Source organism: Seriola aureovittata, chromosome 24, assembly GCF_021018895.1.
Source record: "Seriola aureovittata isolate HTS-2021-v1 ecotype China chromosome 24, ASM2101889v1, whole genome shotgun sequence".
NCBI classification, from domain to species: domain Eukaryota; kingdom Metazoa; phylum Chordata; class Actinopteri; order Carangiformes; family Carangidae; genus Seriola; species Seriola aureovittata.
Window position 1 is genome coordinate 11,893,542 of NC_079387.1, and position 15,000 is coordinate 11,908,541.

A 15,000-nucleotide genomic window follows, 5' to 3' on the forward strand; every position below is an offset into this window, starting at 1 on the left:
CTCTCTCCTCCTCTCTCCTCCTCCTCCTCCTCTCTCCTCCTCTCTCCTCCTCTCTCCTCTCTCCTCCTCTCTCCTCCTCCCTCCTCTCCTCCTCCTCCTCCTCTCTCCTCCTCTCACCTCCTCCTCTCTCCTCTCCTCCTCCTCTCTCCTCCTCTCTCCTCCTCTCTCCTCTCCTCTCTCCTCCTCTCTCCTCCTCCCTCCTCCTCTCTCCTCCTCCCTCCTCCCTCCTCCTCTCTCCTCCTCTCTCCTCCTCCTCCCTCCTCCTCCCTCCTCCCTCCTCCTCTCTCCTCCTCCCTCCTCCTCCCTCCTCCTGCTCCTCAGAGGATGAACCCTGGCTAATGACAGGTGTGGTCAGGTGGAGGCAGACGACCTGATAGAGATTGTGTGTGAAGAGGAATCTGTTGAGAACAGGCTGAATATTTCAGTGTGACGGCTTCTGTCACCCCCCCCCCCCCCCCGTTGAGGTGCAGCAGTGAAGCTAACGAGCTCAGTTTGCAAATGAAGCCGTCATCCATCACAGCGCACACACACACACACACACACACACACACACACACACACTGAGCAGCAGCAGAGAGCGGCTGGAAGTTTCATTATGTTTCTCTGAACATCCTTCGTCTCCTCATTTCTTCTATTAAGGTGGAACTGTCTTTTTACCTTTAACGTGTCACTTCCTGTTCTCACCTCAAGAAGCCCAGTATCTGCTACACTCACTGACTGCTGCTCCGCCCCTTTTCTTACTTCCTGTTTCTCTGTGGAGATCAATACTGTTTTAGATTCTGATTTAAATCATGTCTGTCTGTGACCACGAGTCATGACGTTGTTAATGACATCATCTTGATCTGTACACGGTGTGTTGACCTTCAGTCGACATCATATGAGCGCTCTGCTCTGATTGGCTGCTCCACGTCTCCTTGTGTCCAGGAGGTGGTGCTGTACTGTCTGGAGAGACGGGTCTGCGACGTCAACCATCGAGACAACGCCGGCTACTGCGCCCTGCATGAGGCGTGCGCCCGCGGCTGGCTCGGGATCGTACGCCACCTGGTGGAGCACGGAGCCGACGTCAACTGCAGCGCTCAGGACGGAACCAGGTACGAGCCAATCAGGTGTCTGCGTGTTTATCAGAGCGTCGTAGCTGTGAATGTGAGAACAACCAGGGCGGAGCTTCCACTGAGGTCACTTCCTGTTTAAGTAACTGCATCATCTGCATATTGACGAACCTTCACTGGCTGAATCGATCAGTTGATACACACTTTGTTTCAGACTGAGACTTCCCAGGTGACAACTGGTTTTTCTGACCAATCAGAGACTCAGCTGACAAACAGCTGATCATCAGATCGTGTAGCTGAGCCTCTGCCTCTCTGTTTCCCATCAGGCCTCTGCACGACGCCGTGGAGAACGACCATGTGGAGGTGGTGCGCTTCCTGCTGGCCTGCGGCGCCGACCCCACCCTCACCTCCTACTCTGGACGAGGGCCAATCAACATGACCCACAGCGCTGCAATGGAAACCTTCCTGGAGGGTAGGAGGAGGGTGTGTGTGTGTGTGTGTGTGTGTGTGTGTGTGTGTGAAGTTTCAAGTCAGTTTGAATATAACTTTATTAACAGTAACACAGTGGACAGCAGGAGTTGTGTCTTCAGTAGGAACCAATGAGCTCAGAGCTCAGGGCCACAGACAGAGGAGGGAAGGATTTGAGGGACGGACGGTTGGGGTTGATCACATGTTGTGTTCAGCTGCTGGAGGTGAAACTCGCTCAGACCTGTTTCACACTTCATCAGGCTGTTTTAAGTTTATCACCATTGAATCTTTGACAACATGTGAACTGAAGAGGCTCGTTTCCAGGCAACTCTGATGGATATTGACGTTTATTTATGAATTATTTTTCTCTCGTCTAATTTATAATTTCCTGTTTTCCTTTAAACCCAGAGTCGACCCTCCACAGTCGTTTCCCGCTCTGTGACTGTGGACACTTAAAACCAAAGAGTGTGATAATTAACAGCAGCTTCATTAATGTTCATTAACAGGAAATTATGAGGAAAGTTTCCAGGAAATTATCTGAAAAAAACAGAAACATGAGAACGAGAGAGAAACGGTGGAAACAAGAAGGAAAAACGAGAGGGAAACGATGCAGCCTGACTCTGTGTGTGTGTGTGTGTGTGTGTGTGTGTGTGTGTGTGTGTGTGTGTGTGTGTGTGTGTGTGTGTGTGTGTGTGTGTGTGTGTGTGTGTTCTCGCTCGCCAGCCTGTCTGATTACCATTCCCTGCCTGTATTTGTTCTCTCTCCCTCCATCTCTTTTTTTCCTCTCTCTCTCCAGAGGGGTTTAATGAGGCTTGGCTGCTGAATCCCAGAACAGCTTACTGCCACACACACACACACACACACACACACACACACACTCCTGCCAGTATCCATCTACTCAGCGCCAAGCGCCACGGCGACGAGCCGGCACCGTCTGAACACAAACACTCATCCTTTTCTTCCCATCTTTCACTCTGTGTGTGTATGTGTATGTGTGTGTGTGTGTGTGTGTGTGTGTGTGTGTGTGTGTGTGGCTCCATTGTTTTCATCTTGCTGCCTTCATCCTCTCTGATTGGTCGGCTCTTTGATCGACCACAGAAGCCACTAACTCTCTGCCTCTCGCTCTCTGCAGACTATCTCTCTGACCTCCAGGGAAGGTCGGAGGGTGATCCGGGAATCTGCTGGGAGTTTTATGGCAGCGCCGTGTGCGGTTAGTTCACACACACACACACACACACACACACACACACACACACACACACACACACACACACACACACACACAGGGTCAGGGGAAACATAAATAATTTAGGATTAAAGGAACTGACTCTAGATGATCCACAACTACGACACAAGTTAGAAATAAAGAAAGTATAAAACTTTAAACTGGGATGTACAGACATGTATATATATACATATATGTATATATATACATATATGTATATATATACATATATGTATATACTGTCTATACATACATACATATATATATATATATATATATTATATATATATATATATATGTGTGTATGTATATATATATATATATATATATGTGTATGTATATATAATATATACTGTCTATACATATACATATATATATATATATGTATAGACATATATGTCTATATAGACATCTTAGATAGAACTGAAGAATCAGGACTACTGGAGATCCGACTGGACTGGACTGGGCTGGGCTGGACTGGACTGGACTGGACTGGACTGGACTGGACTGGGCTGGGCTGGGCTGGACTGGACTGGACTGGACTGGACTGGACTGGACTGGACTGCAGTTCTGTAAAACCTGGGGGTGAAGAACCAGGTGAGACGTGGACTGACGGACGTAGACCTGAACACTGTTTTTCAGTTGTTGGTTCTTTGTGTTCTGACAGAGGCGTCCAGTGAAGGAGGGGTCTACAACATCCTGGCCGACCCACCAGGACCAGAGGAGGAGGAGGAGGACGAAGAGGAGCAGGAGGACGAGGAGCAGCGGGCCAGGAGGGAGGTGTTCGAGTTCGAGCTGTCCGACCGACCGCTGCTCCCCTGCTACAACATCCAGCTGTCTCTGTCACAGGGGTAAGTCCCACAACACCAGGACCAGCACGGTCCCTGACCAGGACCAGGACCAGGACTCAGCACGGTCCCTGACCAGGGCCAGAACCAGGACTCAGCACGGTCCCTGACCAGGACCAGGACTCAGCACGGTCCCTGACCAGGACCAGGACTCAGCACGGTCCCTGACCAAGACCAGAACCAGGACTCAGCATGGTCCCTGACCAAGACCAGAACCAGGACTCAGCATGGTCCCTGACCAGGACCAGGGTCAAAGAACATCAGGGATAAAACCAGGACTGAACAAACTGGGTTTAAGAAACAAGAACTAGAGGATCAACACCTAAAGAGACTTTAACTAGAGGAACCCAAACTGGATCTGGACATCAGACCACATCAGACCACATCAGACCACATCAGACCACATCATCAGACCACATCATCAGACCACATCAGACCACATCATCAGACCACATCATCAGACCACATCATCAGACCACATCAGACCACATCATCAGACCACATCAGACCACATCATCAGACCACATCAGACCACATCAGACCACATCAGACCCGCTGTTACAAACACTTTGTCTTTTCTTATTCTCACAGTTTTTTTTTCTCTTCACACTCACACGTTCTCTCTGTGTTGTTCCAACACATCTCCCTCTCTTTCACACACACACACACACACACACACACACACACACACACACACACACACACACACACTCAGACACCAATTAAGGTGGTGGAAAGCAGCTTAGAAAAGAAAGAAGGGAATAGCAGAGGAGGGAGAGAGAGCGAATGAAGGGTGGTGAGAGAGAGAGAGAAAAGTTCCTCTGTTGAGGAGAGGGAGGAGAGAGATAAAGGCAGGACAGACGGAGAGGTCGTTAACGAGGATTGCATCGCCGTGGCGACGCGGCTAATTGGCTTCCACTTCGTCTTCCTCCCCTGTCGCTTTTCTCCTCCTCTCTCTTTCTCTTCTTCTCTCTCTCTCTCGTGTCTGATGTAGTATTAATGGCTCTTCCTGGATACAAGGCCACCAGGCACACACACACACACACACACACACACACACACATTTTGGGCTTATTATAGTTGTGAGGACACTCGTCGATCCTGATCCTGATTCTAACCTGAACCCTAAACCAGGTCTTAACCCTCAAACAGTCCTCTCTCCACAAAGATGCTTTCAAAACAAAATGTATTCACACACACACACACACACACACACACACACACACACACACACACATTCATTGGGTTGTTTAATATTCCAGCAGCAGCTGGCTTTAAAGCAACATGTGGCCTTGTCTGCTGCTGTGTGTGTGTGTGTGTGTGTGTGTGCGCCAAGGGCAGAGGAAGCTGAACACACACACACACACACACCACACACACACACACACACACACACACATTGACAGACATTGTGAATCAATAACAGCTCCATTGATGTGGAGGCTGCCTTCGGCTGCAAAAGCAGAATATATAAAAGAGAAGCTGTCTCCTTCTCTTCTCCTCCCTCCTCTTCCTCCTCTTCCTCCTCTTCCTCTCTGACATTCATATGAACCAGATTTCAAAATTTGCAATAATTTCATATTTAATCAATAATCAAACACACTTCAGTCCTTCTGTGAAACTTGTTTCTTCGTCTCACGTTTCTTTTCTTTTCTTCTTGCTTTAAGAAGTAAAATTTAAAGACATGGACATAAAATGCTTTTCTCTCTCCACCTTCTCTCACTTTCCTTCAGCCCCAGGAACTGGCTCCTCCTCTCTGATGTCTTAGGTCGCCTTCGGATGACGTCTCGGTCTTTCCGGCGCCTCTTCCCTCAGCTCAACGTGCAGTCCATCCCTGAGGACGAGTTCTACCGCCAGGCGTCGCTGTCGCAGCTGCTGACGGGTCCTGACGAGCAGGAGCTGGCCTCCTTCAGGCCCGACGTCAAAGACCCTCTGGAGCTGGTGGAGGCCACGCCCGAGCTGGCCGGCATGCTCGGTTCTTCCCTGGAGTTCGTGGACAGTCGCTGGGACTCGCTGAAAGCTTTGCGACCTCCGACACCGCCCCCACCACCACCAAGACCCTCGGTAAGACTTTCACCAAGACCGCCACAGCGTATTCCACCGTTGTTCCCAGCACAGCGACAGGGGGCGACACAGCCTGCTGCGCAAGGGGAGAATGTGTTGCAACACAGTCTGGGATGTTCTGCTCCGGCAGCTAAGACAGAAACTAAATCAGCTGCCATGTGGGAACCACAACAACCAGGAAGTAAAAGTGCTGCAGATCCTCATACCGCAAAGCCAAACATGACAATGAGTGCTAGCATGTGGGAACTGCAAAGATTACGAGCTAAGAGTGCTGGGATTACTAATTGTCCTCATTTGGACTCCAAGATGGATTCTAACATGTGGGAACAACAACGACAACGTAGCAAGGATCCTGGGGGGGCTGATTCTGCTACTTCTGCTAATTCCAACTCTAAAACTGACTCCATCATGTGGGAACAACAACGACAAGGAAGTAAACCCACGGGAGTCGCTGCCGTCCAGTCTGATATGGCCATTGGTGCTAGCATGTGGGAACCACAGCGACTACGAAGCAGGAACACTGTGACTCCTGATGACGACGTCCTGTCAGAGCCACAGCTACTAGGGAGTAAGAACTCTGGAAATGCTAATCCTGCAGATTCTGACGACGCAGTGGATGCTAACACATGGAAACAACAAGATCAAGGGAGTAATACCGGTGCGGTTCTGGAACCTACAAACCCAGGTTCTTCAGTCGGCGGCAGAATTTGGGAACCACAACGACTGAGAAGTAAGAACGCTGTGATCACCAGCCCGGCAAAACCAGACACTAACACGTGGGAACGCCATGGAATAAAGAGAGTGGGCGGTAACAGCACAGCCCCCAGAAGAGAAGCTAACTCCTGTGACACCCAGGGAGGTAAGACCACGAAGATAGACGCTGCCTGGCAAAGGAACTTGGGCAACGTCAGAGTCCACATCCGGGACTTGGGCATGAAGGTCGGTGAAAGTGTCGTCCGCAGAGATGTGAAGAAAGCACAAGGGAAGGTCGTCGGGAAGGGCGCCAGGGTTAAAACAAGGTCATGACAAAACAAGGCGCCACCATTGAAATGAGAAGCCCGACTTTTAAACATAGTGACTGAGAAAGACTCTACAGAACTGTGTTCCATAAACACAACATTAAAACACATGTACAGACTGTAAAAGAGCAAACATTGTATTTGGACATTGAAAAGGACGGTACATCCTGCTTGGAGAGAAGGTGACAGTATTGTGTGTGTTGTATGTAACCTGTAAATATGCATCTTTTTTATTTATGGGTACAGATATCACTGGTTCTTGAATTTGTTCTGGTGTAAATACGATGCGGTCTCTGTTGCGTGGTTGGTTCTAGTCATGGAGGTTGTTTGTTACCTTTGTGTGTAATTTTGTATTCAGCATCCTGTCGGCTTTCGTCACCAAACTATTTATTGTCCAATAAATATGAGGAAGGAATCTGTCTGAGTTTGTCTCTGAGCTAAAGTTAAATTAAGGTTAAAACTGTTAGCAGTAACGTGTATAGCATTACAGATGTTTCTCTATAGCTGTTATAGAGAATATAGACTTATTGTTCTTTACACCCGTTAGCTATTAATTAATTAGCTGTTAGCTGTGATGATAAATGTGTATAGCTAACAGCTAATTAATTAATTAATATATGTTTATACTCTCTCCTTACAGAGTATCTGCTAGCGCTGTAAAGTCACAGCTAACTGGCTAATAGTTTCTTTGAACTTGTTAGCAAATTACAAAAGGTTACAGTAAACTAGTTAGCAATTTCTAGCTATCTTATGACTATTAGCGTTATAAAGAGTTACAGTTAATTAGGACAACTTTATAAACCCAGATGTCTGTAATTTATCCGTCTTTCTTACAGGAGAGTGGATGCGACACCTCTTCTATGTGTAAATGCATCCCGGCTGACCAGTTTACATTTAAACAGATTAAAGCTTTTAACTCGCTCCACATTTTTGACTGTAGAAATACCAAAACACACCTGCTGTAATAATCTGGCTGATAAAATAGCACATTTAGGGAGGAGAAGAAGAACGACAGGAGATTACAGTTACTCCCTGTAGTTCCGCGATGCTACGCTTCACTTCGTCATAAATAGGTGGAGGGCGCCCTCGTGTGGCGACACATGTCTACTGCGTCCTCCGCCGATATCTCCCTTCATACAGACTGAAAGTCTTTAACTCGCTCCTGTTTCCACATTTGTGGCTCAACAAACACCAAAAACAGAACCTGAATTTTTCCTTATTTTTAGATAAAAGCAGCGAACCATAATAAAGAAAGAAAACTTCTCCTCACTGAGCTCAGAGTTACACTGCACTGCTCCCATTCTTGTCTCTGAATCAGACACTCTGATTGGCTATGACGGCACCCCACTGGAGCCAATAGGAATATCGAATTAGAGTGACGTCGCTCTAGACGTCACTGGGAAAGAATGCGGAAAAGCAACGATCGACAAACACACAAGAATGCACCAGACAAACGGTAAGAATATTCCTCACATTTCATAACTTTAAATGTCAGTGTATCGAAGTCAGTGACTCACGCGGGACTTTTTAGAAAGCGCCAGTTCTGAGAAACTAGGTCAGACGGTCGCGGAGTAATGACGCACTATAGACAACGTCATATTTGGAAGCGTATACGCTCCCACGGGCCTAAGGGCGTTAAAACGAATGGTTTAAATAATTAAATGAAATCATTAATGTCTCAAAAACGGTTGAGGCTATAGGCATGAATTTTCACAGACAGGTGACCCATGATGCTTTGCTTCACATAGTCATAAACTGGTTCTGTGTGATGAGATATCGATGATTATGACAAATACTTTTACGCCTACATTCTTTTCTTACATGTTCATGTCCCTTGCTGTGGGTACAAAAATGTCCTTTTTTAATATGACGTCATTAAACGGAGCTAATGATTAAAGTGATGAACTCTTGACTTCATCAGTAATTATAAATCAATAGTATGATATATTCTGTATAATGAGTATTTTATATTTTGATATTTTGACATTCTGAACTTGATGTTACCGAGTTCTTCCTCCACAGACAGTAAGTGACTGTTTAAATGCATGGACACACACACTACATGTGTGTTTACGTGCTGTTGTTAAGGTGTGTAATTGGACGCTCATTTGCATTTTATTCAGAGCTTAACATGAGCTCAGTGTGTGTGTGTGTGAATGTTTCACAGCCTCTAATTAAAGGCAGTGCCATGAAACGCACCAACATTTAATTTCTGCCTAAAGGGAAATTAAACAGCAGTGATTGGGCCGCCGGCCTCCCTCCATCAGGTGGTGGTGAGGGGAAATATTGTGATGGGGTGGGGGTGTGGGGGGTGTGCAGATTTTATTATTTTAATCATTAGTTACACATTTTCCAATTAATCATTGAATTGTGTGGTTTATAATTTTCACTTTGTCATTATGGATTATTGAGTTTTATCCATTTACAATTAAACCTACAACATAATAAAGTGAAGGGTCTGAAGAGACTGTATCTGAATACTGTGTGTGTGTGTGTGTGTGTGTGTGTGTGTGTGTGCGTGTGTAACAAGGTGACTCACTCGCCTCAGGAAAAAACTGGGACGAACTATTTTTCTCTAATATGAGAGAGAGAGAGAGAGAGAGAGAGAGAGAGAGAGAGAGAGAGAGAGAACATAAAGCATGCATGAATGGACTCTCTCTCTCTCTCTCGACCCTGTCTTCTTCCCTGTCGATCGTCCGTACCCTTTTATCCTGGTGTGTGTGTGTGTGTGTGTGTGTTTCTAACACACAGAAAAAGAGGAGGATGAGTCATTCACACATTATTCACTTTACTCCTCACATCTCACAAAACACACGCACCCACACACGCACACAAACACAAACACACACACACACACACACACACACACACACACGCACACACACGCACACACACACACACACACACCAGCAGTATAAAAGCGTGTGGGCGAGTGAAGACATCACCACACACACACACACTAACACACATACACACTCTGCGTTTCCCTCACTGAGAATCAAGAGTCAGATTTGTGATTAATTGGTAAAGTTAGTTGGTAAGACGTTGGTTGGTTGGTTAACTGGTTGGTTAACTGGTTGGTGAGGTGTTACAAATAGCTTTGTTAGTTATAAACTAACTCAGCAGCTAGTTACTTGCTTTTAGTTCCCAGCTTGTTGATAAAATGGTTGATTGGTTGATTCTTGCACATTTCTTAGATATATTAGTTGATTAATTGGTTGATTAATTAGTTTGTTAGGTGACACATTAAATAAATTAAATTATTAAATTGATCTGTGATTAATTCCAGAAATTGGCTGAAGATGACTGGATCAATGATGTGGTTGATTTCCTTCCTGGGTGAGTGTTCCAGCTTTTTGAACAGTGGTTTTCACTGAGCAACGCACACGCACACACACCATTATTGTGAAACTCCATGGCAACGAAAGGAGCTTAATTAGAGAGAAAAATCTCCTTCTTTAAGACGGCGAACGAGAGAGAACGAGGTTGAGATGAATACAAAGCGAGGTGAGCGAGAGGGAGACTGACGGAGGTGTAGTGAAGGAAAAGAGAGCGAGTGCTAATGAAATATGAATGAGTCCACAGGGAGGTTCAACCAGCTGTGTGTGTGTGTTTGGAACTGAAGTCGTGATAAACAGGGCATACAGTGTGTGTGTGTGTGTGTGTGTGTTTGTGTGTGTGTTTTACACATTGTACACACTGGCTGCGTCCTTGTGTCAACATCACTGACGTCAGTTTCCTCGACACAAACAGACAAAAGTATCTGCTTCAAACAAACTGCTGCTCAGTCTGACTCTTCTTCTTCTGTCATTTCAGCTGACGTGATAAAAACATGACGTGAGCAGCTTTGATTAAAGAAACTAAACACAGATGCTACATGTCTGAAGCCATTTGTAGCTAGCCGATGTTATGCTACAAAGAAGAAGCTACAAACAGCATCTGACATTATGTTTGTTTGTTTGTGTGCTTACAAAAGCCTGCTATAAACACTAAACATATAAATTTACAAAGTTACAGTTAGCATGACCTACTTCATGCTAGCTGTTTGTAGCTCAGTGGTGTTAGGTTATCCAATGTTACGCTAGGTTTTTGTAGCTAAGCAACGGTACGCTAAATTCAAGAACCAAATAGCATGCTAGCTTGATATGCTCCAAAACAATATTGTAATTCTTGCTCTTTATGGTGCAAAAACTATGTACACACAGTTAGCATCTCTGGGCTAAGTTTAGCTGCTTTAAATGAACTGATATTAAGTGTTAGCATACTCAGTTTGTGACTAGTCCAAGCTAGCATAGCCACTACCCTTAGTCTGAGTGTGTTTTCTCATGCATGTGTGACTGGCTGAAGCTAACTTGTGCTATGCCAAATGCAGAGGGCTCACCACATAAATCTAGCATATGTAGCTAACCCTTGTTAAGCAGCTACTTAGTTTTTATTGGTTTTTTTTTTTTTTTTTATAACAAAAATATAAAAAGTTTTTACACTTTTACACTTGGTGCTATTGTGTGTATCTGACATACAGAAGCTTTAAAGTTCTTGGAATGGCTCGACTAGGCTAGTAGTTTCCCTTTCCTTCCAGTCTTTGTGCTAAGCTAGGCTAAACACGTCCTGCAGCCATCCTTTCATCTGATTCTGGTCTGAACCACTGTTCCTTTAAGTTGTGATAAATGAAGCGTTCAGAGGCGTCGTGTTCGCCATCACCTCCCCCAGTAGCACACACACACACACACACACACACACACACACACACACACACACACACACACTTTCATTCACTGCAGTCAAAGCGGCCATTTGCTTCTTCGTCTTTTTGTCTTCGCTGTGTGTTTGTGTGTTTTTCCATAAGTGTGTGTGTATAATAAGTGTGTAACTGCGATTGTGTGGATGTATGAATGCCTGTGTGTGTGTGTGTGTGTGTGTGTGTGTGTGTGTGTGTGTGTGTGTGCGCGTGTGTGTGTGTAGCTGCCGAGCGCTGATGCCGAAGATGACGGATCGAATTGCTAATGTGCCACAGTGAGGCGTGTGTGTGTGTGTGTGTGTGTGTGTGTGTGTGTGTGTGTGTGTGTGCGTGCCTGTGTGTGTGCGTGTATGTGTGTGTGTGTGGGGGGGGTCGTCTGGCTGTTTAGCGAGCGAGACGAGCAGCGCTGCCGATGAATATTTAAACGGAGAGGGAGAAAGAGAGAGAGCAGCCATCATTTATTGATGCTGCTGAGGGGGAAGATGAATAGTCCGTCTGTGTACACAGCGCTGGAGAGGAGTGTGTGTGTTGCAAACAGCCGGCATCCGAATGCGAGTCAGCACTTAGTGTGTATGTGAAACTGTAGAGGGCTGAATACGAGTCACCTCGCACAGACTTACAGTGGTCAGAGTGTGAGTCTGCAGAAGTGTAGTGTGAACACAGGTCGGTGTTTCTGCTAGCGGAGGTTAGCCTCCATGTTGAGTTTTATTTCCATTAAGCCTCTATGTTTTGAATTAGTTCTAGTTAGTTAGAATTCCAAACTCATTCTCCTTTGTGTCTGATCCACAGGTGTCTGAAGCTCAGAGTGAGCTGCTCCACCGTCACCATCTTGGACGTGTCTGACTCCGCCCCCTAACTCCCAGCTAATCCAAATATGGTCAAAGGGGAGGGGCGTGTGTGGAGCTGAGACTTCTGTGCATGCTGGGTGTCACTCACCTGTCACTCAAAGAGGCCACGCCCCTCAATCCTCCATAACTTTAGTCCTTAATAAAATGTAAACAGGTGAGTTCTATAAACAGGTGAGTTCTATAAACAGGTGAGTTCTATAAACAGGTGAGTTATATAAACAGGTGTCATGAAGGAGGAAATTATCTCTAGAGACCAAAACAGTTTTTGTACCAGGCTGTAAACATGTTTATTTCTGCTGTAAAGTTGGACATTTTAACATGGGAGTCTATGGGGACTGACTCAGTGTTGGAGCCAGACTCTAGTGGCCGTTAGAGGAACTGCAGCTCAGTGTTGACGCTTGGTCTGAAACAGTTAATGATCACAACCAGCTCAGGATCGCTGTTGTGTCCTAGTAGAACTTTGAAATCTGAAAAGTCGTAACTCCGACTTGCAGATATTAGTATCTGTGTTGCGTGTTATTTTCAGGATGCTCCAGACGAAGTGCTCACTGGATCATTTTACAGATTCCAGGATCAAGTCAGGATGTGCCTGAGCTGAGGAGCAGATAAAGGTATTTATATTATATGTTTATATTCCTGTTATTTAAATGTTCTAAACTAAAAGAAGAGAAAGTTGAAAGGAGCTGAGACACTGTCTTCTCCTCACTGCTGCCTCTCTCAGCTCTCATCTTTCAAACAGAGGGAGGTCGCTCAGTGTTTACACGTCAGCGGGAAGGCGAGAGGTCAGAGGTCAGCGAGGTCGACCTTCGAGGAGGCGTTGACAGCATGAGACGAACAAACAGAAGAGGTTCAGAGGAATGCATGAGGGCGAGTGAGGATGTGTCTGCATGTGTGTGGGAGAGAGAGAGAGAGAGAGAGAGAGGTTCAGACGGGTGCACATGAGGACGAGCCAGCATGTGTTTGTATGGGAGAGAGAGAGAATAATGGAGGAGGGAATCAAGACGGTTTCAAGGTTCCCCCTCTCTGTTCGCTCGCCCGCTCGCCTGCTCCCCTTCCGATCTCACTCCTTCTCTTGTGCACACACACACACACACACACACACACACACACACACACACACACGCACACGTCTTCATGCTTCACTGCCAAAGCCTTCAACGCTCTCTTTTCTCTCTCTCTCTCTCTCTTCCGCTGTAATGCAGACACTTGCTCGCTCGCCCGCTGCAGCACTCGTCTGACCTGCTCTCTCTCTTTTCAGGGAAGGAAAATGAGGAAATCAATTAGACTCCCTCCTCACCTCGTCTCCTCCTCCTCCCCCACGTCCTCCAGTCTTTTCTGATGTGGATGAGGAAAGATTTCATTCCACAGGTTCCATCTTACTTCGTTAAAATCATCAGATTTCACCTGATTGAATTCAGTCTGTTACCGAACATTTCACTTATATAAAGTTACTCAATTCAATCAATGATAATTCTTCACATGCTAAACGTGCACCAGAATTTCGACCCAATGTTTGGCTTTAGCAGCTTGTTCTTTACGAACTTCCTGCCTGAGAGGAAACAGCAGCTGTTAGAAATAAAGTCAGTCAAGCCAGAACGAGTTCAAAGAGGAACAGCACCACCCTGTGGTTGTTTGTGTAGCCACATGTTAGCTACACCTCAACTTTGTCTTAAAACATTATCACTTTTATTTGATTCCAACTTTATTCTCAAACATTACGACTTTAAACTTTGATCTTATATTAGATTTTTCCTCGTTACACTACGACGTTATCTCGACTTTTAACTGATAATTTAATGGTACAACTTTTATCTTTGAACACACAGCTGGTGCTGCGATCATCCGATTAGTGTCCATTTGATTGATCAGCTGAGTTCATTGATCCGTCAACAGGCGACAAGTCCAGCTGAGCTTTAACAGAACAGCTTAACTTCCGATGTTTTCACTCACTGAACTGCTGTAGCTACGTGAGTAAACAGACAACACTGAAAAACAACCAGTTCAAATTATAATGAACAAATTTACATTTAATATTGAAATCAACACATACACATATTTGAGAAACATGATATTTTAACAGATTTACTCACGGACCACCAGGGGTCGCTTGTGGACCACTGGTGGTCCACGGACCACTCTTTGAGAAACTCTGGTTTAGACTTAATTTGTTGATAGTTTATATATTTATTCTGTAAAAACTGTGTCTCTATTGATTCTACTGTTTTTTTATTTTACTGCTGGGAATCCGCTCAAACTGAAACAGAAAAACAGACGAGAATCAGCCGGAGAGAAAAAAACATCCGTGTGCGCGCATTCACTCACACACACACACACACACACACACACAGACACACACACACACACACACACACAGACACACACACACACACTCACACACACACAGACACACACACACTCACACACACACACACAGACACACACACACTCACACACACACACACACACACACACACAGACACACACACACACACTCACACACACACAGACACACACACACACACACACTCACACACACACACACACACACACACACACACACACACACACACACACGCGCGCGCACACACACACACACACACACACACAGGCAATTAGAGTGTTGCATGGAAGACTAAAAATGTGTGTGTGTTCGTGTGTGTGTGAGTGTGTGTGTGTGTGTGTGTGTGTGTGTGTGTGTGTGTGTGTGTGTTCGTGTGTGTGTGAGTGTGTGTGTGTGTGTG

The 15,000-nt window shown here is 45.7% G+C and overlaps 1 protein-coding gene and 1 long non-coding RNA gene across 4 annotated transcripts in view; both read left to right on the top strand.

Moving 5' to 3' along the window:
* Window positions 1-7,088, top strand: part of LOC130165404 (BCL-6 corepressor-like) — a 34,171-nt gene extending 27,083 nt beyond the window's left edge. Inside the window, exons 9-13 of the mRNA XM_056370650.1 lie at window positions 925-1,091; window positions 1,376-1,521; window positions 2,650-2,727; window positions 3,410-3,593; window positions 5,324-7,088. Of these exons, the coding sequence (XP_056226625.1) occupies window positions 925-1,091; window positions 1,376-1,521; window positions 2,650-2,727; window positions 3,410-3,593; window positions 5,324-6,680 (1,932 nt within the window). The 3' untranslated portion in view covers window positions 6,681-7,088. The remainder of the gene's footprint in view (window positions 1-924; window positions 1,092-1,375; window positions 1,522-2,649; window positions 2,728-3,409; window positions 3,594-5,323) is intronic.
* A 2,873-nt stretch (window positions 7,089-9,961) lies between these two features.
* LOC130165479 (uncharacterized) overlaps window positions 9,962-15,000 on the top strand; it is an 8,318-nt gene continuing 3,279 nt past the window's right edge. Inside the window, exons 1-4 of one of the 3 annotated variants that reach the window (XR_008826804.1) lie at window positions 9,962-10,012; window positions 12,201-12,413; window positions 12,786-12,870; window positions 12,981-13,106. This is a non-coding gene — a long non-coding RNA (uncharacterized LOC130165479). Of the gene's footprint in view, window positions 10,013-11,850; window positions 12,097-12,200; window positions 12,414-12,785; window positions 12,871-12,980; window positions 13,107-15,000 lie in introns of those variants that run through there. The other 2 variants (XR_008826805.1, XR_008826803.1) reach the window with 2 other exon arrangements.